The 24,399-nt window shown below is 38.4% G+C and overlaps 1 protein-coding gene across 1 annotated transcript in view; it reads left to right on the top strand.

The window, feature by feature from the left end:
* LARGE1 (LARGE xylosyl- and glucuronyltransferase 1) overlaps positions 1 to 24,399 on the top strand; it is a 215,037-nt gene that overhangs the window by 66,822 nt on the left and 123,816 nt on the right. Inside the window, 2 exon segments of the mRNA XM_040559576.1 lie at positions 629 to 711; positions 11,928 to 12,051. Coding sequence (XP_040415510.1) covers positions 629 to 711; positions 11,928 to 12,051 — 207 coding nt within the window.

Below are 24,399 nucleotides of genomic sequence, written 5' to 3' on the forward strand. Positions count from 1 at the left end.
GTGGGATTGTACTTAATTTCACATTAACACTGACCAATACAGGCCGTGCTTCCAGTCATAGGCAGAGAGGTGACCCTGTGCCTTTGCAATTAGTGTCCTATCTTATCACTGGGGCACACCAAGCCCAGAGCAAAACGGTTGTCTCACTTGTCCATCAGAGCTTGCTCACCCCCTCTGTAATAGCTGTCCTTAGGATGGAAATAATGTGGATTTTCTACGAGCATATCTGCTTCTAACTATCAGACATATTTTTAAACTTCTGTTCAGAAGGTTAAATAGTGTCTGCATATTTGCATACTCAGATTTTTGTGTGCTGCTAAATGGATGTGTGTGTGTGTACACGTGCACACACATATGCTCTTAGCTAATAAATGCAATTCTGTTCAGACATCTGATGTAATTTAGGGACAGTAATGACTTTGGAATGATGATGGTGTTATAACTCAATTAAGATGTTTTTAACAAACTGCCTCAAGTGGGCTGCAAACAGCTGCAAAACACCCACTCAAATCTTTTAACAATCGCCGCACTAAATAATAGCACTGTCATGTATGTGCTCTCCTTAATAAGCAATAGAACACAGGAGCAAGCTTTAATTTTTGTTCTTTTTGTTCTTCTTCTCCCACAGACTATCCACGTCGCCATTGTTTGTGCAGGGTATAATGCCAGTCGGGATGTTGTCACACTCGTCAAGTCCGTGTTATTTCACAGGTAAAGGTAGCTTTCTTTTTTTATATGTTGTATATCTGATTATGGCTAAATAAGCTCTTGTTACATTTGATCTCTTATTCAATAGAAAATCAGATTCCCTTCCCTGTCTGCCTTTTCTTTGGAAGGAAAAAAAGCATGAAATTTATGACCACCAGAAATAGATTCACTTGTGTAAACATTTCAACAGTAAATTCAAGGGATCAGAAATCCACTTGTTTCCCCTTCTTGTTGCATTGTGGGAATCGATACCATATCTATGTGAACTGTAAAGCATCTGCACACTCCCAAATGCTGGAAAATAATAATAATAGTAATAACTGCTTTGTATTCATTTAGCTTACTTCTGGTAGCAGTTTATGGCACAGGTGTAGATAGTAATTTGAAAGCCATACGTATAAATACACACCGGTTCCTTCACTATCCCAGCTTCCTAATTAGACATTTATTTTTCAATGTAAATCTGTTACTATTATCTATATTATTTCACCAAGGTCAGATTATTTATTGTGGCCTTGGAGGAGCTACTGGCAGCCCCTCAGAAGGTTTTGCAACCTGTTTTTAGCACACAGAGCACAGTTAGATCCCAAAATACAGAGGCATCAACGTCCAATGAAGATAAAATAGCCAATTCTTTTAATAAACAACAGCTCCAGAAAAAGTGAAATGATGTTAAACTCTATGTGGGCATATCTGTATATCCCTTGTCCAGTTTAGTCAGTGTTGCAGATGATGGATTGAAATGGGGAGGTGAGAGACTAGTCAAACTGTTTAACTCAAACAGGACAAGTAGATTAATAAAGTGTGCTTAGTATATAAAGAGTTTACAAAGGAGATGGTTTCAAATACTGCTTCATATTGAATGATATTTTCTACCAGGGAGGATGAATCTTGTTCATGTCATGCTAGTATCTTCTTAAACCTGTAGTGGAGCATTCCAGTCCCCCACCTTGCTCCTCTGATCCCTGCTGGAACACTCTGAGTAATCACTCCCTTACAATGTGTTTAGTGCACCATTTTAATGTCACCCATTTCTGGTAACCTTCCAAAGAGAATGTAAATGCTTACCTTTTACAGTGTGGAAAAGGACTCATTAAATATTGTTTTAAGAGCTTGGCTGGAGTGCAGGTAGAGACAGGACATTCTCTGAACTAGGTATTAGGAAAAAATTTGTTACTGTGATAGTGGTCAAACATTGGAACAGGCTTCCTAATGAGGTTGTTGATGCCCCATGCCTGACAGCGTTCAAGAGGCATTTGGATAATATGCTTTAATAATGTGTTTTAACTTTCGGTTACCCTAAAGTGGTCAGGCATTTGGACTAGATGATCTTTGAAGGTCCCTTCCAACTGAACTATTCTCCAAAATATGAGACCAACTTTCACTATTTATATGTAGCCTTTGCAGGTCTTCCCAGAATTAGTATGTTCTTGTTAGATGACTGTAACAGAGGACTAGGAACAAGAAAAACAATACTAAAATAAACATAAAACCAAAACAGCAGTAAAAACCTATATCATGCTCTTGGCAGAATTTTCCTGAATGTTAAAACCCTGTTAAATTTTAAAACTTTATCTATTTCCAATCAGACTCCTGAATTATTCAGTGTAAAGTGGCTTTATATTGCAAGAATGTGGGGTGTTTTGTCTATTTTGATTGTTGTTTTTAAGGGGGTTCTTGCAAATACACATTTTTATGGCAATAGGAGGTTTTTCAGTGCTTAGCTTCTTAGCATTTTTCTCTCTTTGTACGTGCCTCCATTTTGAGAAGACTTTAGTATTCTGCATGTTTCCAAATGTGCTGTAAATAATAGGAATGTCATAGCTCAAAGGTTTGGGCAGTCTGCTTTTGTGTTACTTACAGGAAATTCCTGTTTTATCACTCAGCTAAACAATTAAGCTTATAAACATCTGCCATAAGTGGTATGGGAAATATATTTAAATAAAACAATGACAGCAGAACAAAGAGAGGTAACATTGGTATTTTTGAATCTGGTGGAGTCTGTCCTTGTCAAGAACACATTTACTGTTTGGCTAGCAGTACTACTCATCTCAAAGGATTTGTTTAGCTCAGCAGAAGTGTTGAAGTCCGGTATAGCTAATGAAACTTCAGTAGAGTTACAACTTTCAAGATAACCTGTCTCGCTTGTTTGCTCAAAATATACTGAAAGACAAATTGAAGTGCATTCCTGCCCAGAACTAGTTTTTTTCAATGGGTGTTAGATGGTCCACTGGAAAGGAAAGATGCTCTCAAAGAAGAAATACAGATTCTTTGACTTTTTTTCCTTATCTTCCAGAAAATGCAGGCAATTGATTTGACTTCTTAAGCATCTGTTGATGCTGTGGCTACATGGCAGAGTACAACGCCTCAGAAAGTCTCCTTTCTTGTGTCTCTTTCTTTGAAGTGGCAGTGGTAAAGAGGACTGGAGAATAAACAACAAACAAACAACAAACTCAGCTGAAAATTGCTTTTTAGTGTAAATGAATATTCCTTGCATTGGTTGCCATGTGCAAACAGTGTTATCCTGGAGACTGATATGCACTTGAAAGGTTACCGTGACTAGAGAGTTTTATTTTAGTTGCTAGGATCTGTTTAATTGTAGGAAAGGAAGATGGAGACAGGTCATGATACTGCATTAGGAGGAATGAGTTAGGAGAGTCGGAGGCTTTTAGTTCAGATGGTGGAAACTTCATGACATCAGTAGCAGATCCACTGTCTGACTCAAAGGTCATCAGTGAAAAGAGGCATGGAAATGTCTCTTTTTCTAACCCTAAAATTTGCAGCAGGGAATTTGTCTTACCTGGCATTGTCCAATAAGACAAGGAAAACAGGTATTTGAAAGAACTGTGTTTCCACTGGCGCAGAAGTTTGCTTGTTCTATCCTGTAAACTAGGAAAAAAGTTAGGCTACTGGTCCTTTGCCTGTAGGATCACCACATTTAATTTTAAAAATACCTTTGTAAGAACAGAACAAAAATGCCTCTAAACATATTGTCAAAGAGATTTTTTTCCCTTGTTCAAAGTTTCTGATTATCAGGGTTCGACAGAACCTGATGTGGCAGGTGCAGAATTTGCCTGTAAGAAGGGAGATAGGGAGAGTATTGCAGAACTGAAAGATGCTTGTGTAGCAAACACAGCTGTTATGGACAGGCACAGTGTGGGTTCTCCTTGGGCAGCTGAACCACTGCACTTCAGTCCTGCTCTGCAACACCCTGAACACACTCTAGTGATTAAGAAACTGGCCCCTCAAAGCAACCACACTTCATATCCTGTTCCTTCTGCCCTTCATTTGGCATCAGAGCACTGATTGCAGTGAATCTGTCTGGAATTCACATAGATGTCCCACCTGCTCTTACTGGCATTTCCTTCCAGTTTACTATTTAAAGCATGTTTTAGCTGAGTATCTCTGTATTTTAATACAAGAAGAGATGCCTCAATTCCCTGCTTCTGTAGGGAATCCCTACTACTGTAGTGCAGAAATTCCGAGAAAAGGGAGCCATGTCAGTGTAATCATCCCTCCCCTGCGTACTAACGTATTTGTTGCAGCCCCAGCTTTGAGCTAGAGTGCTAGATAGAGAGACACAAGACAGCAGGGGTGCTGGGTCATTAAGAATAAAAACTACAGGAGTTTCTGTAGACGGACTGTGCTGTCTACTCTCTTCCATGAATGTACAGCAAATCCTGCATATTGAACATTTCAGCTCACCCCAGGTCTTCCTCTGCCAGGTCTAAAAAAGCAAGTTTCTCATTCTAGTCATACCATATATATCATGAGACATAGGCAAGCTACTTGTTCAAGCCATTTGGGAAACTATATCTGTCTTTGGGTTCCAAAGAGTGGGAAGAGGAGGGGGAAGGGGTAGTGTGGTTAATTCCTTATAAGAACACCGTAGTTCAAAAATGCATTTCACTCCCAGTGGAAAAGGAGCTTGATTCCAGTTTTGTCTTTAGAAAACGTATGTTCAAGCCACAAAATCCCAGCAGCTTTTAACACCCAGTTTGACATAACTGACAGTCTGTTCTCATGGGGACACTCAGCAGAGCTGCGATAGTGCAGAGTTTGCAGACTCTGATAAATATGCATTGGCACTGCTGCACAGAGGGAGGCATGTAGAATGAGTACTTAGTCCTAGTCTGCAACTTTCCTGCTTACCTCTCTGGGGCATCTAGTTCCTAATTATGACAGATTTTATAAATCTGCTGCAGGGGTGAAAAATATTCTCTCTCAGCCAGTTTAACGCAGCCAAGCTCTTATCAATATTTTCTAAGTGCAACGTAAGTTTAGTTTTTCCGAAGCAAAAGACTAAACACTACTAAAGATACTGGGTCAGCTGGGCAAAATGTAATGGAAATGCTTTTGGAATGTATTTAATTTTCAAATGTGTCCTGTGGCTAATAACTCTCCTTGAAACTTCTGCAGCTGCTGGTAAAAGTTATACTGGTCCTTTTCAATGTTTTACTCCATCTCTGAAAAATGTAAAGCTTAGAGTGTCACAGAACAGCCCAGAGGTTACAGTTGCACATTGCAAAGATCATTGCTGTCTCTACTTAGGTAATTCTTAACTTCACTAAGAGCTGAAATTATTTTAAACGTACTCTTATCTTTTCCAGAGACGTGCTAAACACCATGTTTCATTTGGGAACAAAGAAAGGTCAAAGTTACACAACATGTTGCTGGCAGTTAGGTCAGACAGAGAATCTGTAAGAAATTACCTTCTCTTCTGTCTCAGTTAATACTGTCTTGCCAATGAACTCCCTTGTATATAGACATTTGTGTCAGCAAAGAGTGTTTTTCTCTTCTTTTTTTCTTTTCTTTTTTCTTTTTTCTTTTCTTTTCTTTTCTTTTCTTTTCTTTTCTTTTCTTTTCTTTTCTTTTCCTTTCTTTTCCTTTCATTTCATTTCATTTCATTTCATTTTTATTTCCTTTTTCTTTCTTTTTCCTCGCTGTTTCCCTTCCCCTTCCCCTTTCTGTTTCCCTTCCCCTTCCTGTTTTCCCTCCTTCTCAAAACTCACAGCTCAATGGAGATGCGAGTTCATAGTATAGTCTTAGCTACTTCTTAACATAGCCTTTAAGAAGGCTGCCTACAACTTCGAAGTAAAGCATATGTCTAAGTATTTTTATTATTAGGACTTTAAACTGTGTTATAAATACCTGTAAGAATAATAATCTTTGTTTTTTTCTTACAACAAGTAGAGTAAGATAAACCAAAAGAAAATCCAAATTAAATAAAAAGGATGACATGTAATTTCCAAGTAAGAGTCACAAGTCAACACCGGCTGGTAATTAAAGCTTATGTAATCTAATGACTGTATTCCATGGAGACCACTTTGCCTTAATGGAGTTAATTTGAGAATTTAAAACCTTTGTCATCGTTTCCCACTTTTCTAACATGTCAGTCTATTTTATGGGAGATTTTTCTGGCAAAAACTGTAATGTGTGAACTGTTTTCTCTGATGCATGTAAATGCATCAATAATATACACTTCATTTTGTATTTTCCAGCTGTCCTAACAATGGAGGAATAATGGAGAAAGCAATGTTTAAAAAAATCTGTCCATGAAATCTCTTATTAATTTCCAAAGTGATTCCTGTAAGTTAACACAAAACAAGACGATCCATAAATGATGCAGCTCGTGCATCTTAAGATCTCTCCAATAGTTTGGGGAGCATTTTAATCAATACTGGATGTGAAAGGGCTTGAAAAATCTTTAATGATTTCCACATTGAAATTCTTCCCATATGGATTGTCATATGGGCATTAGAAAAAAAAAAAAAAAAAAGAATCCCAAGCTGCCTTTCATAATTTCTGTTTGAAGTTCTTGTAACCATTTGTTACAGATATAAAAGGTATTACCTTGTTGTGCTTCCCTTAAAAAAGTATAGGTTTTGGAAATAAACCCCCTGGGCTACTGGCCTTTTTATATTCTTAGAAAAAAAAAATCCTCTATTACAGAAAGAGACCATACAACCAAGCAGCTGCTTTTTGAATTGCTAACAATTGAGCTATGGAATAATACAGAAGGGAAGAGTGAGTCTTGGTTCACTACTCCCTTTTTCAATGATAGGTTTTTGTATTTAATTCTGTGGCACTGGCTATTCTAAAAGAATGGTCCACAAATGCTTGAGCAAGCAGATCAAAACTGTGATGAGGAACAAGAAGTTCTAAAATGTAAAAATAAGACATCATGAGATATATATATGGAAATGAGTATCTTAGGATAAGTTCCTAAAGGTCCTGATTTTTAAAGTTATTGAATTATTTTCATTTTACTAAATGTTATAGGACCTCAGCAATTCTGAAAACAAAAACATTCTTTTAAGCTCCTATATTTAGGCCTAACAGCCTATATTTAAGCATCCATGCTTGAAAATCTTGGGCAGAATCTCTTTTCATTCACTTTTGAAGAAAGCAATTTAGGTAAAGAAATGTGAGCTGTTCATATGTAGTTTACACTACCAGGTAGTATTCTGGCCTTAAGGTAAGCAGAAATAATTTAATATACGAGGATTTACAGTTCTCTAAGTAGAGAGATTAAAACCTTGGGTTTCCACTTGAAGGGAAATACCCATATTTTTAAAAAGCTTTCTTCTGCATTAAGCATTTTCCATGTACCAGAAACAGTGAAAAGTTGTATTTGGTAAAATTTCAGATATTCATACTCTCTGAGATAAAAGAGATTAAGTGATATCTGGATACTGGGGAGAAACTCCCTGATCATTTCAATATCTGTTTCTATAGTAAGGAAGCTGGAAAACTGGGAGATCAAAGTTGAAGGGCTGTCTGCTCTGAAAGCCAGGATACTGGAAACCTTGAATTCCAAGCATACAAATTCACATGTAAACTGGGAATTTTCTAAAACCTATTAATTTTGTTGCAGAAATTTATCAAAAATGCCATATATTGACCTATATTATTCAATAGCTGTGTATACTGTCACCATTCACAGTATAGTGCTTTATAGCAGTACAATATATAACCAGCTTCTACTGTGTGTGATTTTTTTGTTCTCATAGCATGCCCAGTGGAGAATGAGTTGTATGGTATATATCATATATGTTAAAAAGAAATACTACACTAAGCTGTGCTTTGAGTTGGTCAGCAAAGGGAAAGGCAAAGGAAGTTTAGCTCACATTTGGAGTGAGAGAAGAGGAAGTTTGTGTTGGTCATTACTCTTTCTGAGACTTCATTCCAGGTTATCTCCAATCCAAGAAAGAAGTCCCAAGGTTCAGGGAAATGGAACGAAACCATTGGGTCATCCCTTTAACTGCCCTGCCATTGCAGGAAACCACAGCATAAAAATCCTTTCCATAACTTGATCTACCTTCATGGCAGTTTCTTTAACTAGAGCATCATATTTATGCAACTCATCATATGAGTTGCATATTTTTATGAAACTCAATTTCCACTAGCAAACCTCAGTGTCTTCGTCTGCTCATTAAACTTTTTCAACAGGCATACCACCTTCACTTGTACCCAAGCCATGGACTCTCTAGCCTTTTTTTGAGAGACTTGGTTATCTCCCCCTTCTTTTCCCAATCTTCTTAAACTGTAGCTACTAAATGCATGCACCTCTCCACATGACTCTCTCTTAGCTAGTCATAGGAGCAATAGAGTTTAATTTCACTTTTATAAACCTTATATACCAAAATATCTCTGTCCTGGAAAAAAAACCTATCTAAAGAATGAAATAGCTTTCACTAGCACCAAATGGTATAGCAAAACATCTAAGGCTAATGAAATGTAGCTTTCAGTGAAGTCCTTCTTGATTCTCATGATTGTCACTGGTGATTCAATCAAGTTGGCAAATAATTCAGAGGAAGGATAACATCTCCTTCTCATATCTCTTGAGAAAAATTTCTCATCTTATAGACTCTCTTCTGTATCTTTTACAGTGGATGATGATTGATCTTCAAGCTTCTGCACCTGTTTCATAAACACTTTGAAGCAGTCCATTTCTTTCGGGCTTTGCAAATCGCAGACCCCAGAACAGGCAGAAGATGTCATCTGTGTGTATGCTAGTATGGTTACCTTCAGAAGATCTTGCACATTTCAGCCTGTGCTCTGTTGCTTTCTAGTTCCACACTCAAACCTCCCCTTTCACATAACTAAAATCTCATCTGGAGTAAAATTTTCTGTGGCTGATGCACATACAGTTGTAGATGTTAGCAGGTCACTATTCTGTTTTGGGGATACATTTCTGTAAGTGATAATCCTCTGCTTTGCCTCTGACACATACTTTCCTTCCAGCTGAATCTTTACCATGAGGCCAACGACTTGAAAGAGGTTTCTGTGTCAGAGTACAACGACTCCTTTCTTCTTTTTCCCAGTAGGAGCTGAACTAAAGAAAATGTCACCCACTTGTTCCCATTTAAGTTTCATACACTCTAGGTCATTCAGATAAGTATAAACTGCTACTGAACATCTGAGCATCTTTGTATCGGATTTTTTCTTTTTAAGTAGTGTGTTTTATCTTCAAATATTCTATATCAATTCCATTTAACTAAACGAGGGTTTGAAAGAAGATGTAGCTTTCTTGTTTTTTAGCTGATTTTACTCTTCTTGTTCTACTTTGCAATATATAGATAAATGACCCTGAAAAAAAAAGAAGCAAAATTACTGAAGAACACCAGCTGGGAGATAGTCCTACCAGATACCAGACTCAGCCCCTGCTAAGCAGACGGATCTGTATGGAATGTGTGTGTTGATGGTCTATGCCTCTTTGCCTTGAAATACTGCATTGCCAATACCTAGATCCACTGATTTTGCACCTTTGTTTCTCTTGACCTTTTCTCTGCTAATGAAATACATTTCCTGATCACTGCTATTTTCTGAGTTTTTTCTTGGCAAAGTGCCTGGTTACTGCGGAATCTGCATGAGCCAGGATGTGGTCTTCTCTCCTGCTGGGCTGGTGAAGCAGATATAATTGCTGTGATCCCTTTGGCTTGGTAACGGGACCCTCCGCAGCTGGCAACCTACAACTTTTCCCTTTCCCCTGCTCACTCCAGGGCACACAGGAGATTAAAAGACCTTTGTCTTTTTGGAAAGCATGTTGTGGCTTAGTGTTTTGGATATTGTTAAACTCAGATCAGTCGTGGGTTTATTCCGCCATCATGATTAACTCATATATAAGGCTTCTTACCAGCCCTTTTCCTGCTTCTCCTATAAGCATATAATTTGATCCACAGTCCCCTTGAAACCAATAGAACAGCTTCACTGAGATCACTGGATATTCGGTTGGATTTTATGTGCACTATTTCTAACGCTGCAAAATCCAGACATACATTGCTTATTACTACAGTCTCCTTTTTCTGCTGAGAGGTGTGTTATGATACTATGAACCATTATGTGTATTTTCAGGTTTTCTTGTGGACTTTGTCGAGTGAGAAACGGTATTACTCATCAAAGCAGAGAAAAGTAGCATTAAAGAGAAAGGCACATATTCTTCATTAAGGCAGGAAATGGAGAAAGAAATAACCTTCATCTTTTGGATTAAGCCCAAAAGTATAATGGAAATGTGTTGGCCTGAACTAACATAGATTTCTTCACTTCTCATTCACACAGCAGAATGTAGTAGCATCAGTCATACTCCACCTTAACCAGCATCTGAAACGAAATGCTCCTCTTTTTTAGATGAAAAATATCATTTGACAAGTACACCCATTTACCTTTATAAATTTCACAGTAATGAGACTCCAATAGTCTGCCCTTGGGATCAAAGAAAGGTTGAACCAACGCTAAAGACTAAATGGACCATCTGTCATCTTGGTGGCTTTTGCAAACTCTGTCCTTCTCTGCTGACAGTGAAAGTTGCTAAGTTAGCGATAAACATGGAAGACTACAAATCATGACTCACTTTCAGTAGCAGGTTTTCATACTTCTACCACAGAAGCTGAGTAAAGATCAGACTGTTGCTTTACTGTCCCTCAAAGGGGGGAAGCAAGGTTAAGGGATTTAAACATGGTATTTGTAATGTCAACATTGAGATTGCTGTCCGTATACTCCGTCAGACATTGTCAATCTTGTTGATACTGGCTTCACTCATCCTGATTTCGAAGCTTTTCATCGAACCATAGAATGGTTTGTGTTGGAAGGGACCTTTAAAGATTATCTAGTCCAACCTCCCTGTAAAGGCAGGGACATCTCTCACTAGATCAGGCTGCCCAAAGCCCCGTCCAGCCTCACCTTGAACACTTCCAGGGATGGGGCATCCACAACTTCCCTGGGCAACCTGTTCCAGTGTCTGACCACTATCATGGTGAAGAATTTTTTCCTTATATCTTATCTAAATCTACCCTCTTCCAGTTAAAAACTATCACCCCTTGTTATTTAGTACAAGACCTTGAAAAAATCTCTCTCCATCTTTCTTATAAGCCCCCTTTAAGTATTGAAAAGCTGCAATAAGATCTTCCCAGCTCCAGGCTGAACAACCCCTGCTCTCTCAGCCTTTCTCTGTGGGAGAGGTGTTCCAATCATTTTTGTGACCCTCCTTTTGACTTAGGCCTAGTCCTGAAATTACAGAGATGAACCCAAAACTGGTGTTTGAGAGTAATATATTGTCTTTGTTCCTGCTTTTCTTCAATCCTGTCACCCTTTTAGGAGCAAGGATGTGGGGAAATTTACAATCTCCAGGCTATTCATTATTCCAGTACCTAGAAGGCACTCACCTGAAACATCTGGTTTCATGTGGGACAGCTGTTAATACCCCAAGTTTGCTTTGTAGAAATGATGCACGCAAACTCAATAGTCCTGGAATGTTATCTCATTCAGGTGATTATTTTTTCACCTTCCCCTTCACTCCTATTACTCCACAGAAAACTATTCTTAATGTAGAGATAAATTACCATGTTGACCTAGAAAACTGAAAGCAATCGCTTTCACAACCCAAGGCTCAAAGAGGGGTTAACTTGGCTTTCTTTTAAGGGCCTTGTAGTAGTAGGGACCAGATCCTCAGCTGTCATAAATCACTACATTCCACTGAAGTCAAAGGAACTGTATTTATTTACAACCACCCAAGAACTGATCCAGTATTTCTATTATTGTTCATTCAAATTGTAAGTGCCTCAGCATTTTGGCCACAGAGCTGTACTTCACCAAACAAGATGTTCACTTTATCTTGCAGCCTTAGACATGCATAAAACTTTGTAAGTTATGATGTTGTCCTTTTACAATAGAAATTAGAAGCCTTTGGACCAACGTATTTTTCTCCCTTCTCATATCAGGCGAAACCCACTCCACTTTCACCTCATCGCAGATGCAATTGCCAAACAGATCCTCGCAACTCTGTTCCAGACGTGGATGGTCCCTGCTGTGCGCATAGACTTCTATGATGCAGATGAGCTCAAGGTAAAGACAAGCACAGATGTTACTCATGCACTTCTGGTTTCATGTCACCCTTTTCTATTCATCTGTCTGGACTGGGGGGGTTGAAGGAGAATAGCATTCGTCCTGGCTAAAAATAATACTAACCCACATGACTGTAATCTCAGTTGCACTTAACTAGAAGAGACTGAATTGCTAAAACCAGTGCAGTTTCTCTTATATGGTATATATTGTGTAGCAATATATATGTATATATTGTGTATATATATTGTGTATATATAATGTATATATTGTGTAGCAGCTTAGAATTCTACCTGCTCTCAAGACGATTCTGTTTTTCTGGGTTGAATTGCATCTGACCACATTATGTTTTCCTAAGGATGCTTCTTTATAGAACCAATGGAGGAATCACAAGTATCTTGTTTAAAAAGCCCAAGTCTATTATCAGAAAAAATCAACCTCCTTGCATTCCTTAAGCATGGGTGTGTAACAATGTAAATACATGTACTCTGAAGAGGTATCAATATTAAATTTTGAAATAACTACCCTTTTTATCTGGATGCCCTTTCAAAAGAAATGACTCTGAAGAAAGCAGTGTTCCGATGGGGGAAAAAATGACTTACTCAAGGCATGAAGTAATTATCTTTTCACAGAGTTGAAAAGTTTAAATTAGATCACAGAGACACAGCACTGAGATTAAGCTACATGTTTTTTAGCTGTGGATGTAGACTGAAGAATTCAGATTTTAACATTTGGAGTGTGTGGCAGTCACTTGTATGACTTATCAGACTGTTCTGAACTACACCCCAAAACAAGTAAAAAGAGAATTTAGAAAATTGCTGTGCTAATTAGGGGGTAAATTCAAAGCACACCAAGTTGTAGAATCTTGAATACAAAATGTTACAGAAAGAGGTGAAAAAGGGAAAAATTATCCTAAAGTAAAATATTTTCTTTCTAGCTATTTTTATTGATTTATTGGTCCTTCCATATGAAGCTATATCATGTATTATCCTAATTAGCTAGAGATCTCCCTTTTGTTCTTTATAGCTTCATAGTAAGGAGGAGGTTTGTTCTCGTTACTCTTGTACATATCTATATTACATGTACTTTTCTGTAAATTGTAGGAATTTACAGTACTTAATTAGCCTCTCAGCTGGGCAAGACAAGCCTCTTAATGTTCTCCTTCTGGTCATTTGGGTATGGTCCAATCTAGCTAAGTAAATAATAACCAAGAGAGCTTACATCAGTGATCTCCAACTTACTGATTTATAGACAACAACATTGTGCAGATAAGATGCTGTACAGTAGAGTCTTGTTTTGTGCCTTCCTCTTCACTTTAATTTTTGTGTGGCTAGCAACCTAAGGCAACACTGGACTGTCTTGCATATAATCCATAGGCTTTAGATTTGGGAACCACTTTCTTACTGGATATGAGTATTGACACATAAATACAGCCTTACTGATCTACCATTCTTGCTCAGAGCATACCAAGCAATTTCCCTGATTTCAATACCCAAAAAACACTGTATAAAATAGTACTCAGCATAGAGGAATGTGATGGACAGCAGGATTTTTTTAAAAAGGATTTTTAAAAAGCCGGGTGTGATACTAGCTCATATCCAGATCATGCTGCAAGTTTTAGCAAAGAACTGTTTAAAGAGCTGTTTAAAGGAAGCTGTGGGAGCTCATCTCCTTTGTTTCCTACATAACCTCTAGAGAGGATTTAATGATTGTTTTGGGTTCATGTTTTTGACATGCACTCTTGGGTGCTACATTATGCAGTCCAGTGTTAGGAAAATGTAGAGCTTATTCTGGAATGTTTTACTTTTCTACCTTTCTCTGAAGTGATCTATGAATCCACTGTTACAGTATATACCAAGTCTCAGTTTGAAAGGCCCTCCATAGTTCTTTTTTAAACCTGTAATCTATACTAATTGCTGATGTTTAAAAGGTTTATACTGAACAATATCTTGAGAAGTTTCTGCTTAGCTTTCATTCACCACTGTTTCATTGTTTTGGAGTACATTTTCACTGCTACAGAAAACATTTCATTTCATGTTTGTTTGTTTTTCTTCCCTTGGGTCAAGTATGAGCTTCCAGCCCCTTGCTTCCTAATGCAGCAGGAGCAGGGCATGTTAGCTTAAGCCCTTAAGTTCTGGGAAAAGTCCTGCTTCTGCTCAGCCTGTGGAAGGGAGCACATAATGTTAGATCCCCCATAAATAGTATGAATGCTTGTTTGCTTTCAAGTAGCTATTTTGAATTCAGGCAACACAATCCACTAGAGTATTAATTTTTTAAAAGGCAAAATTTGGAGACTGAAGTATTTGGAAATGTTTCTTAACATCTGCAGCTCTTAAAGGCACACTGTTTAGCTTAGAATAAGAACAACCAGTATCCTGAAGGAAGGTAGAGGAAATAAGGCTCTGTAGTAGATGATGTTTCCTCTCGGGTTCTAGAGGAGAGCTGGATGCCTCATAGCAAGAAAGGGAAGACAAGGTACCACTGAGTATCCCAGATTTTCTAGAGCTGGCAAACAAACATAGCACTTCATATGCTGCCGTGAATTAACCATGTCAGATACTCCGTTTAAAATTTAGAGAAGACTTATTTTTCCTTTTTGCAAGATGACACAGCTGTTCATATTTATCCTGCAGCACATAAAGCCTACGTTCATTCTCTCCATGGAGGTAGGTGCTGCCAAACTAACACTAGCCTGCTTGAAAGGGGCATGAAGCACAGGAGAACCTGTCCATGGTGATGTCTGTCTTTGAGGCACATGATAGGGGATGCAGCAGAAGAACAGGAGGCTGTGGAACTGAACCAAGGCAACAACATTTCCAGGAGAATGGTCAGACACAGTTGGAATGGGAGCTAGCTGGATATATTTCTTTCAAACAGTCATTTTTATGATTATAACAACAAGTTCTACTACTCTTGTAACCTCCTCCAAAATAATTTGGTGTGTCTTCTCATTACCTTGCCAATAACCACAAGGGAGACCTGTGCTTAAAAGCTCTTCCTCACCTTAGAAGCCGTTTATATTGTGGACTGTACTGGCATTGCAACTGTCTCTCATTAACTAAACATGCTACCTGCAGTTAGTAATTAGCAATAAGCATCCCTGAAGAGTGGAGAGCTGGTAATGGCAACAGTAATAGAGACATTCCATAGCTGCGGAGTTTGTGATTTTTCTACTTGGTAGAAGTATGTGTAACGTGTAACACTTCCACATCCACATGGCCACATATGGCTGTGACTTCAAACTGGAAAGTGACTTGGCATTGTAGATTCTCTTTATATGCTCACATCAGCCCTGCCATTCAACTTTGGTCCTAACACAGTAGATGTAGCTGTTATAGCACTGCCTCTCACCAAATAGCTAGAAATGGAAAATTATCTTCTTTGAACATTAAATAAAAGAAAAATATACACCTGTGAAACATTGATCTAAAAGACCCATTACAGCTGTGGCTTGCAAATATCATGCTGCAGGTTATTGTGTTTTTTCAGTTCAGTCTGATATGAAGAAAGTCCAGAGCTAACCATTAAAGATGTGCACACACTAACACATAGCTTCAGCACTTTGTTATTTGATGTGGAATCTCATGCCAGTTCGTTCACATGGAAGTACAGGCATTAAACCCATTGTGATCAGTACTGGCCCAGAGCAGAAGGAGCAGCTGATAAAGCAGTACTGAGTGTGTCTTGTATGGAATATAGATGAGGCAGGTTTGTTTTTCCAAATGTTGCCTGACAGACTGCTGACAACATCAGGTGAACTGAGGGAAGCAGAAGGTAGAAGGAGCAGTTGTCTGCTCCACTGTGTGTGAATGTTGATTGCCCAGATAAATGTAGTTTCATCATCACTGGTAAAGCAGAAAAGACACGTCCTTTAAATAGTTGGGCCCACAAAAGTGCTTCAGTTGATCTGTGAACTGGAAGGTAGGGGTGTTGATTACGTTTTTGCAACGGATGAATGTTTGATCTGAAAGTGAAATGTGAAAAGCTTTTCAGTTTTCCGCATATATGGACAATACTCCAATATTTATTGTTCCCAGAAACAGTAGACTACAAATCTCAGTACAGATGCTGCCTTAGGTGATTTCGTACCTGAAATGTTGGAGTAGTCCATAAATTCAATCACAGTCAGGTGCATGGTCCAGAGAGGAAATTCAAGCTGGAATAATGTGTGGAATAAGTATTACCTAACTTAAGGCATTTACTTAAGCATGAAATGAGTTGTGTCTTAGAAGTTCCATTTTCTTGCCATCTGAACTGTGAAGGTCAGATGTTGACATCATTTGGTCAGAGAGAGAGGCAAAGACTATGAGATTTAAGTATGAAAAATAATTATTTAATTATAAAAGTAGTGTAGCCGGGTCTCAAGGCTGTGCCTGTGTGCATACCCAGTCCACTTAAGTTGTTTATTCCTGTGGTGGTCCAGGAACTCTTGGGTATCACCTGCACAGGTGAGATAACGGGCTGGTTTGAGATAGCAGACCAAACTGAAACTAGTCAATTGACTGAGCTGCTGGCCATCTGCAAAAGTATTTGACAGATTGCAACTGGAGCTCTCCCAGTGGGAATTTCTGACAGTTCTTGAGATTCCCCAGGCAGTCCCTGCTGTGCCTACACCAATTTGTATCCTTAAATGTGTTGATTAATATCCTGGATGGAGAATCTGGTGGTCTCAGAGATTCTCAGGCAGTTCCTGTTGGAAAATTCATGAATTGTACAAGGGTAAAAAGCTTGTAATTATTCAATCAAAATAGTTCCTACATGTATAGAAATGATCATGTAGGGCAGTCTTTTGTACGTACTTAAGATAGTTAGGAAATATTTTGCATGTAGGTTAAGGTGATTGAGCTATAGTGATGGATAAGGCATGTGCAGGAGTGGTCATGTAGGACCATAGTACAGCTGGATTACAAAAATTGGCCAGAACAGTGTTTTTTAGGGAGTCTCACCCAATCCAACTAAGATGCACCTGCAAGGTCCCTTACAGTGGAGCTCCCATCACCATCCAAATAGCAGCCAAGTGTCCTGTATGAGAAATTGGATTGTCCATTAAAGTTACCCTAAGCCAATATCCCAATAACAAGTTAGCTTTTTTTAGCATATGCTCTGTTCATAGCGTCTGTGCAACAAATGACACGAAAAGCAAATCAAATACCATGACATTTTTTGTTACCAGGAAAGCTTTTCCAATGAATGATAGCACTGGTGGGGCTGCACATATCATACATTGCCATAGATCAATTTTGGAAATGTGTTCAAGAAAGCACTTCCTACAGAACTTCACATACCACCTGCTGAACATAGGAGCTAAGGACTTGACTGACAATTGGGAAGATGTGAGAAATCTGATGAACAGGTTATTAGTTTAGTGTCAGTCACATCAACTACAGACGCAACAGCAATGATAACAGTGTTGAGAAAGCCTTGAATAGCAAAACTGGCCAGCAGTCTCCTGTGTTCCACCATTTTCCTTGTCAGGCAGTTGCACTGGATGTTACAGAAGCAATCATCCGTAACTATTTTCACAGCACTAGTGACCGGCTACTGGCTACCACTGACTAGTATAGTTAGACTATATTTGCAGTACACCACATGCAGATTTTATATGGTTCAAGGGCACTGCATGATTGTTAATCTGTTAAGTAGTTCATTGTACACCCCAGAGGCAGAGGCACAAAGTTACAAAGCAGACATACAATACTTTTCTTCCTTTCTTTTCCACTTCACATGCAAGATCTAATTGTTATTAATGCAGTACAGGATGTGAAACACAGCGCCTGTTTACATTTACATTCATATATGCAGTGGCAGGTATTCAATTAAAGCGTTTCTACACCACTGTGTTTTTGGTCAAATACTGTCGTGTTAATGTAGGCTTGCATTTCACCAGTGTTACACCCTTATGTAAGCTGAGACACCAAGAAACAGATAGCAATTGAAATCCCCCAGCACAGCTGAACTTTTGTAAAGCGGTCAGAATCTCTCCATGCTGACCAAGCAACCTCAGTACTGCTTCCTCTGCCCTCATGGTTCCTCTTCAGCACAAAGTAGCTGTGCAACATTACAATTTAAAAACAGATAAAATAAAATATAATAATAATAATAATTAATAATAATAATAATAATAATAATAATAATAATAATAATAATAATAATAATAATAATAATAAAGTTTTCCATTACTGTTTAGGCCCAGAACATGAAAAAAAAATAGTAATTTTACATATAACCACAGTGGGTCTTAATTTTGTGCCTATTCAAAACAGACTGTGATGAAAGAAGGTCCATCTAGTGCTGTGGAAACCAGTGAGGCCAGTCAAAATTTGATCATGAGGAGGACAGTCATGGCTGCTGTTACAGATATCAGCAGTTGTCCTCTGCTTAGTGATACCTACCTTTTAGAAACAATTTCAGCTCTGACTTTGTCTATGGAGGGAGGCAAGGCAGCAAAGGCTGGAGAGTTTTTTGCAGATTTTTGTGCAATTTCTCCTAGGATTTGCGCCTGTTGTCAGTTCATGTAGGATCTGGAACTGTAAGGAATTGGTATACTGGGATGAAGCCCAGTAAGATGCAAGGAGGTACAGTTTTTCTTAGCCCTCACTCAAAGGACCCACTATGCATACTGTGTTACGTTATGCAGTGCTTCAACTGCACATATTAGGATGAATTATAAGTTTTTGATAGTGACCCATACTGCAATTTAAGCGGGCTATTCCAAAGGAAAGCCTCATGCCTGGCTTTATAAACCCCTTAGACCTCCCCGCTGATGTTGGTATCTTGGAAACACTGGAGTTCTTTCTTAACTTTATAACTTACCTCTAGCAGTTGTAGGCTTCTTTGAACCTCCACCTTTTCTTTATTCTGGGGAAAAGCGGTACAGTCACTATGTACTACATCCACAAGGAAGCCAAGGCAGTAGTTCTCCGTGACATATGTGAAGTGAGGAACTAGGAGCCAATGCTCTTCTACAGCCATCACCCACATTTGTATCATAGTAGCTGACTCCTCTGTGGCATTTCAATAGCAAGGATTCCTGTTTGGCATTCAGCTTCTGTAATGTCACTCTTACTGCAGCAACATGTGCTGCACCTCCAGGGAAAGCTATTTTAGCAGGGGATGAGAAAAGATAAATAACTGCACATGAGATTTTCCAAAGATGATTCAGTTTTACAGAAATTATCCGATGTACCCTGGTGAAAAAAGAATTTAAAAACATGAAGTGCCTCAAGCTTGTGGCTGCAACTATTGTTTGTACTATATATCCCCATTACAACAGCTGTTTTCTCAGAACTGTATCATCCTTCCATGAGAAATTAAGGCATTTTGCTGTCCTAACCTCACTTTTTTTCTCCACTTGGAAATTATTTAATGCTTTGATCTGCATATGGGTATAGGTTGTATATTCCCTGTACTTGCTGGAGAAAGCTAATGGTCATCCAGTGTTCCGGGACAATTTATTTTCTTGGCACTCGCAGATAATAAGCTGTGAAGACATACAATGAGTATAGTCTTAAATCCTAATGGCTTTTCACCTGCTCATAGGGATCCCTCCCTGTCATTGCCCATTTGATTATTGATAGAAGAACAGCAGTCATTGTTCAAGGCATTCCTATTCAAGATAGGTATTGATTCCAGTATCTTATAAAAGTGTTTTGATCCTTGCTGTTAGATTAACAAAGAAATGAAGTGTTTACATTTTTATGTCTGACTGATAAGCTGAAAAACAAATAAAGATAACAGGCTGGAAAGACTCCAAGAATATCCTCAATTCACCACCAGGGAGTTGGAATTGCTAGAATTCATCATTTGTAAAGTGCTTAGCTTTAACTTGTTTCTGAGACGTATCTGAAATTCAGGGAAACTTTGCAAGATAGTTCAGATGTGAGCTCCTTCCTGTTGGGTGACCAAGCAGGTGTAGTGCAGGCAGAAAATACTCTGAAGGACTAGGGGATAAATAGTAGTTCTTGTGGTGAAAAATGGTGTTCACATTACCTGAGCACACCTCTTAATATGATGCTTTTTTCCAACACTGGCAATTACAAGCCATGCTGTGTGTCTGACATAGCATCAGCGCACAGTGAAGTCACTCCCGTCTTCTCTGACTGTCTCAGCCTGCGTAAAGGCATTCAGACTGATTTGGTGCTTGAGTACTTGTTTCAAAGGGGGAATTTGTAATAAGGTCAGTAATTAGATGACATTGATGACAACTCTTTTGGAGTCAACTTGATATGAGAAAGTTTGAATTCCTAAACCATGAAATTTCATTTCTGTTAATGGATGTATTGCTGTTCAGATCAAACTGACTTCATCTTGCTTAAGAATAGGTTTTTGAGGGTGAGGTGTTGGTGTCTAGGTCTCACCCTTTCAGCAAGGATGAAAACTCAGCAGCATTTTGAGGATGAAAACTCAGCAATGTTTTGATCTCCTGATAATTTTCTCATATACCATTCCATTACTTCAGGTCTGACCCTTTTCACAGTTGAATGGATTCCACAGTTTTTATTTAATTTAGATGAAAGCCTTTATAAAACGGTTCCAGATGTATTGTTTTAATCAGCCACTTAGGATCTGTGTTGACCTGTCTATCTGACTGCATTTTTATCTGATAGTCCTTAAGGTGAAACTGCAAGATCACATGGAGTTAGGGTGACACCAGTGGCCTTAGTTCTCACACCAAAAGCTTCAAGAAATGTAAGAAATACGTGGCTGCTACATGGATACAGCCCTAAAATGCCAGTCATGCAAATTCACGGTTATTTGAAGCATTTCACAAGTATTTAACCAGAACCTAGGCAAGAAGCTAAGCTGGTGTCATGAATATCAGGCTCAGTATTTCTTGCTTTGGAGGAGCCCAACTTTCCCAATTACATCTTTATTTTCATCATAGTGTTTCTCAAGTTAGTTCTGTATTGTTTGAGAGACATCTCTTTCTACTAACAAAGAAAAAAATACTTTGTTTCCCTGATGTGCTTCTTGGACTAGGTTATTGTTAGCACTGCTTGTTCATAATTGTAATACATTTTATCCTTTTTTATCCTTTTTATCCCAGATGCATTCCAGGAGCTTTTTAGTTTCCAGGAGTTTTGATCTATTGTAATATTTACCATTGGAGAAAAGAACATTGTTCCACGCAATTCTTATTGTCTTGCAGCAGTAATTGCAATATAAGAAGTTCCCACTCACCTGGCTTCTAGCCCTGCAGGATAGAAGACCATTTGTTTTCCTGCTTATTCTTTGCTTTTGCTGAAAATAAGAGAACATATAGTGCTTTATGGGATGTGTCATTTATCCCATCAGCAGAATGTGTGTTCCACCCACTAATGGGGCTCTTTCTTGGTGCAACATTTTCAGCTGTTGAAGTACCTTCAGCCCTGAAGGTAGAAAAGGTAAAAGTTTAGGTCTGTAGAGAGGTGATTTTACTGATGAGATGCTGGGTAATGGCTAATGACTTCCTTCTGAATAGAGGAATTAATGCTTTTTTTTTTATGTTTATATGCCACATTTTGACATCATATTAGGATGTCAGAGGTCTTATGGAAGCTGCAGTCCTACATCCCTTCCACAGATCATCTTCTGCAACTCCAACAATTGCATTGCAATACCTTCTGTTTTATGTTGGTTGCAAACAATACTAGATCTTTTAGTCTTAAAAGGATGAGAAGTGCTTTCCTCAACATTTTTTTTCACATTATAATATGTTAGACCTGCAGTTTCCCAACAGACATTGAAGGTTATTAATAATCACTATACCTATTCTGCCACCTTCTTTAATCATCCTAAAAAAAGTACTCTTTCCAAAATCTAATAGGGAAGAAAAATCCTACTTCCCATATTTTTGTCATTGAACAGAGGCTATCCAACATAACATGTTTATGCAGGAGATGGTGTTGATTTTTATCCTGGTCACTGCATCTTAACGACACCTGTTTAGCACCATGCCATCACGCAAACTACAGATTGGATGCCTCTGGACTTTAACCCCAAGAACTGCATGGAAATTTGCCAAAACACATAATGGCTGCAGCTAATGTGCATGTATTTGCATAGTTACTAAAATTAAAAAGTTGGCACCAATAATATTTTCATGTATTTGTATCTTCCCTGATGGAACAGTACAAAGAGCTTGTTGATTGAGTTCACATGCAATTAAAGCATCCAGTTGATCTTTCTTATCTTCCCATACAGGTGAACTGAAAAGGGCAGCCATCAGTTGCTTTTGACTTTTGACCAAATTCTGGCTGCATCTTCTTATCAGACAACTTTTAGCAGAAAGCTCTGATTTCTTGCTGTTTTGTCTAGTCCAGCTCATGTGTCTCTCTTTTCATTCATTAACTGACAGGAAGGTCAGAAAAAAAAAAAAAGGTTTTCTGTTATTTTCTAGGGTAGACTTGTACTGTTGCCTCTGCTGGAGAAGCAGGACTAGGAATCTGGTGTTTGGTTTATTCTCACTGATGTCTCTCAGGGTGCTCTGACTCTTGTAGATCCTCCACCCTTGATTGCAACACTAAAAAAAACGTGGAAATTGATGCCAAAGTCCCCAGAGGAACAAGAAAAACCATGAAATGGGGCTGGCCAGTCTTGTCTTGTCAGTTCTCCAATCTCATCTTGCACAACGGAATAGAGAAAAACAGAAAGAACACTCAGCATTTTGGAGATAGCAAGAAACGGTGGAGAAAACTAAAAATGTCTCAGAGAGTAAAGAGAAGGACTGATTTATAGCCAAATGGAAATTGGCTATTTGAGTTTGGTGGGGTTAAACAAGAAGGGAGGGATGGAAACCTGATGGAGGAAAGCCAGCCAAAGCCTTAAGGGGGAGGAGGTAATCCTCAAAGATCCCAGGAGATGAATTACTGCGTGGTCATTTCTTTTTTGAAGAAGCTGTATGGCTGACTGTCTTGTCATTTAATGGCAGAGATGAAAAAGTGTCCATTTTACTTTATGTAACAGTTTGCAGTTTCATCCATATAAAGTAGGTTGGTTCCAAACATGGAGCATGGCATAACTCTTGGCACTGCTGTTAATATTGTTATTAAGTTGTTTGAAAAATCGTCCTTAAATCAGGTTTTCCCACTTGTCTGCCCTTTGTGTATTATTAGTATGTGTGTATTGGTGAGACATTTGGAAATAAAGGAAAAAATAAAGAAAAGTAAGCATCAGCATCAGACTGTTACAGCCTTTGCTACATAGATGAGAATTAATTTGCAGTTATTCTCCTCTGCTGTATGCTGATGCTGATTTGGAAGATTTTGTTTGTTCTGGCCTCTTAATATCTAACCTTCCTTTCCAGTTGTGTCTTGCTCCACAGTTTCTGCATTTGCTCTACGTTATCCAGGACCCAGAGGTTCAGACAATCATCTATTTCTATCTCAACCTTTTTGCTCACTGCTATTTGTGTCCAGACTTGTTGCATGTATGTGTGGAAGATATCATCTGTTCATAAAGCAAGAGATGAGGCAGAATTCTGTTAAAGTCACCAGTGCTTCTATGATGAGTAAGAACAACAGCAGTCAAGGCCAGCAAAAATAGAAAAATAATTTTAGTATAAATGTATAAATTCCCATCCTCTTACAGTTCTCTTATAAAATTATTATTATTTTTCTAAGTACCCAGGCATAAGAAATTCTAAATCTAGAAAAGTTACACGGCTTTGCTGGATTCCTGGTTTCCTTGGCAACCATTCATATAAATAGTAAGGACCTGTTATGGGGGAGGGAATATCAGTATAATTGAAACCTGTGAATCACCTAGGAAAAACTAAATTCAAGGTTAAAGTTATATGTTCACCAGCAAACATTAAGAGAATAGTCTGTTTTCGTTTAAGTCAGGAATCAGGCTCTTCTGTTAATGTTTGCTAGATACATGACAGGGAGGGAGCAAAGGCTTGGTTTTGTTTTTGTTTGTTTTGTTATGTTTTGTTTTGGTGTGTTGTGTTTTTTTTTCTTCCCATGAAGATGACATGCAAAGAGCTTTCTTTTGGCATTCCTCATGAGGAAACTATTACAGGTGATCATCACCTTTTCCTCTGGGGCTTTTTGCTCAGTCAGAATTGATCTCTCTTTTGATTCTTTGTTGATGTTGTTATTATTACCTGTGAAAATACAGTGTGCTAAACCAGTGTGAAATAGGAAAGATTATACTGAAACTACCGCTGATCTTTGCTACTGTTGCTGGAATTGCGACTCTGTTTTCATGAATGTGAGAAGAGGCATGGGAAAAAATTGCAGCAGGATGAAATTCTCCCTGTTTGAAACTGGAACAGTGATGAAAGACTGACATCAAGAAAAATTCCTGTCCTGTGCCAGCAATATGTTTTTTTCTCCCCCTTTTATGCTTTGTGTTGCAAAAAACTTGCTA

The sequence above is a fragment of the Cygnus olor genome, chromosome 1 (assembly GCF_009769625.2).
Source record: "Cygnus olor isolate bCygOlo1 chromosome 1, bCygOlo1.pri.v2, whole genome shotgun sequence".
NCBI classification, from domain to species: Eukaryota; Metazoa; Chordata; class Aves; order Anseriformes; family Anatidae; genus Cygnus; species Cygnus olor.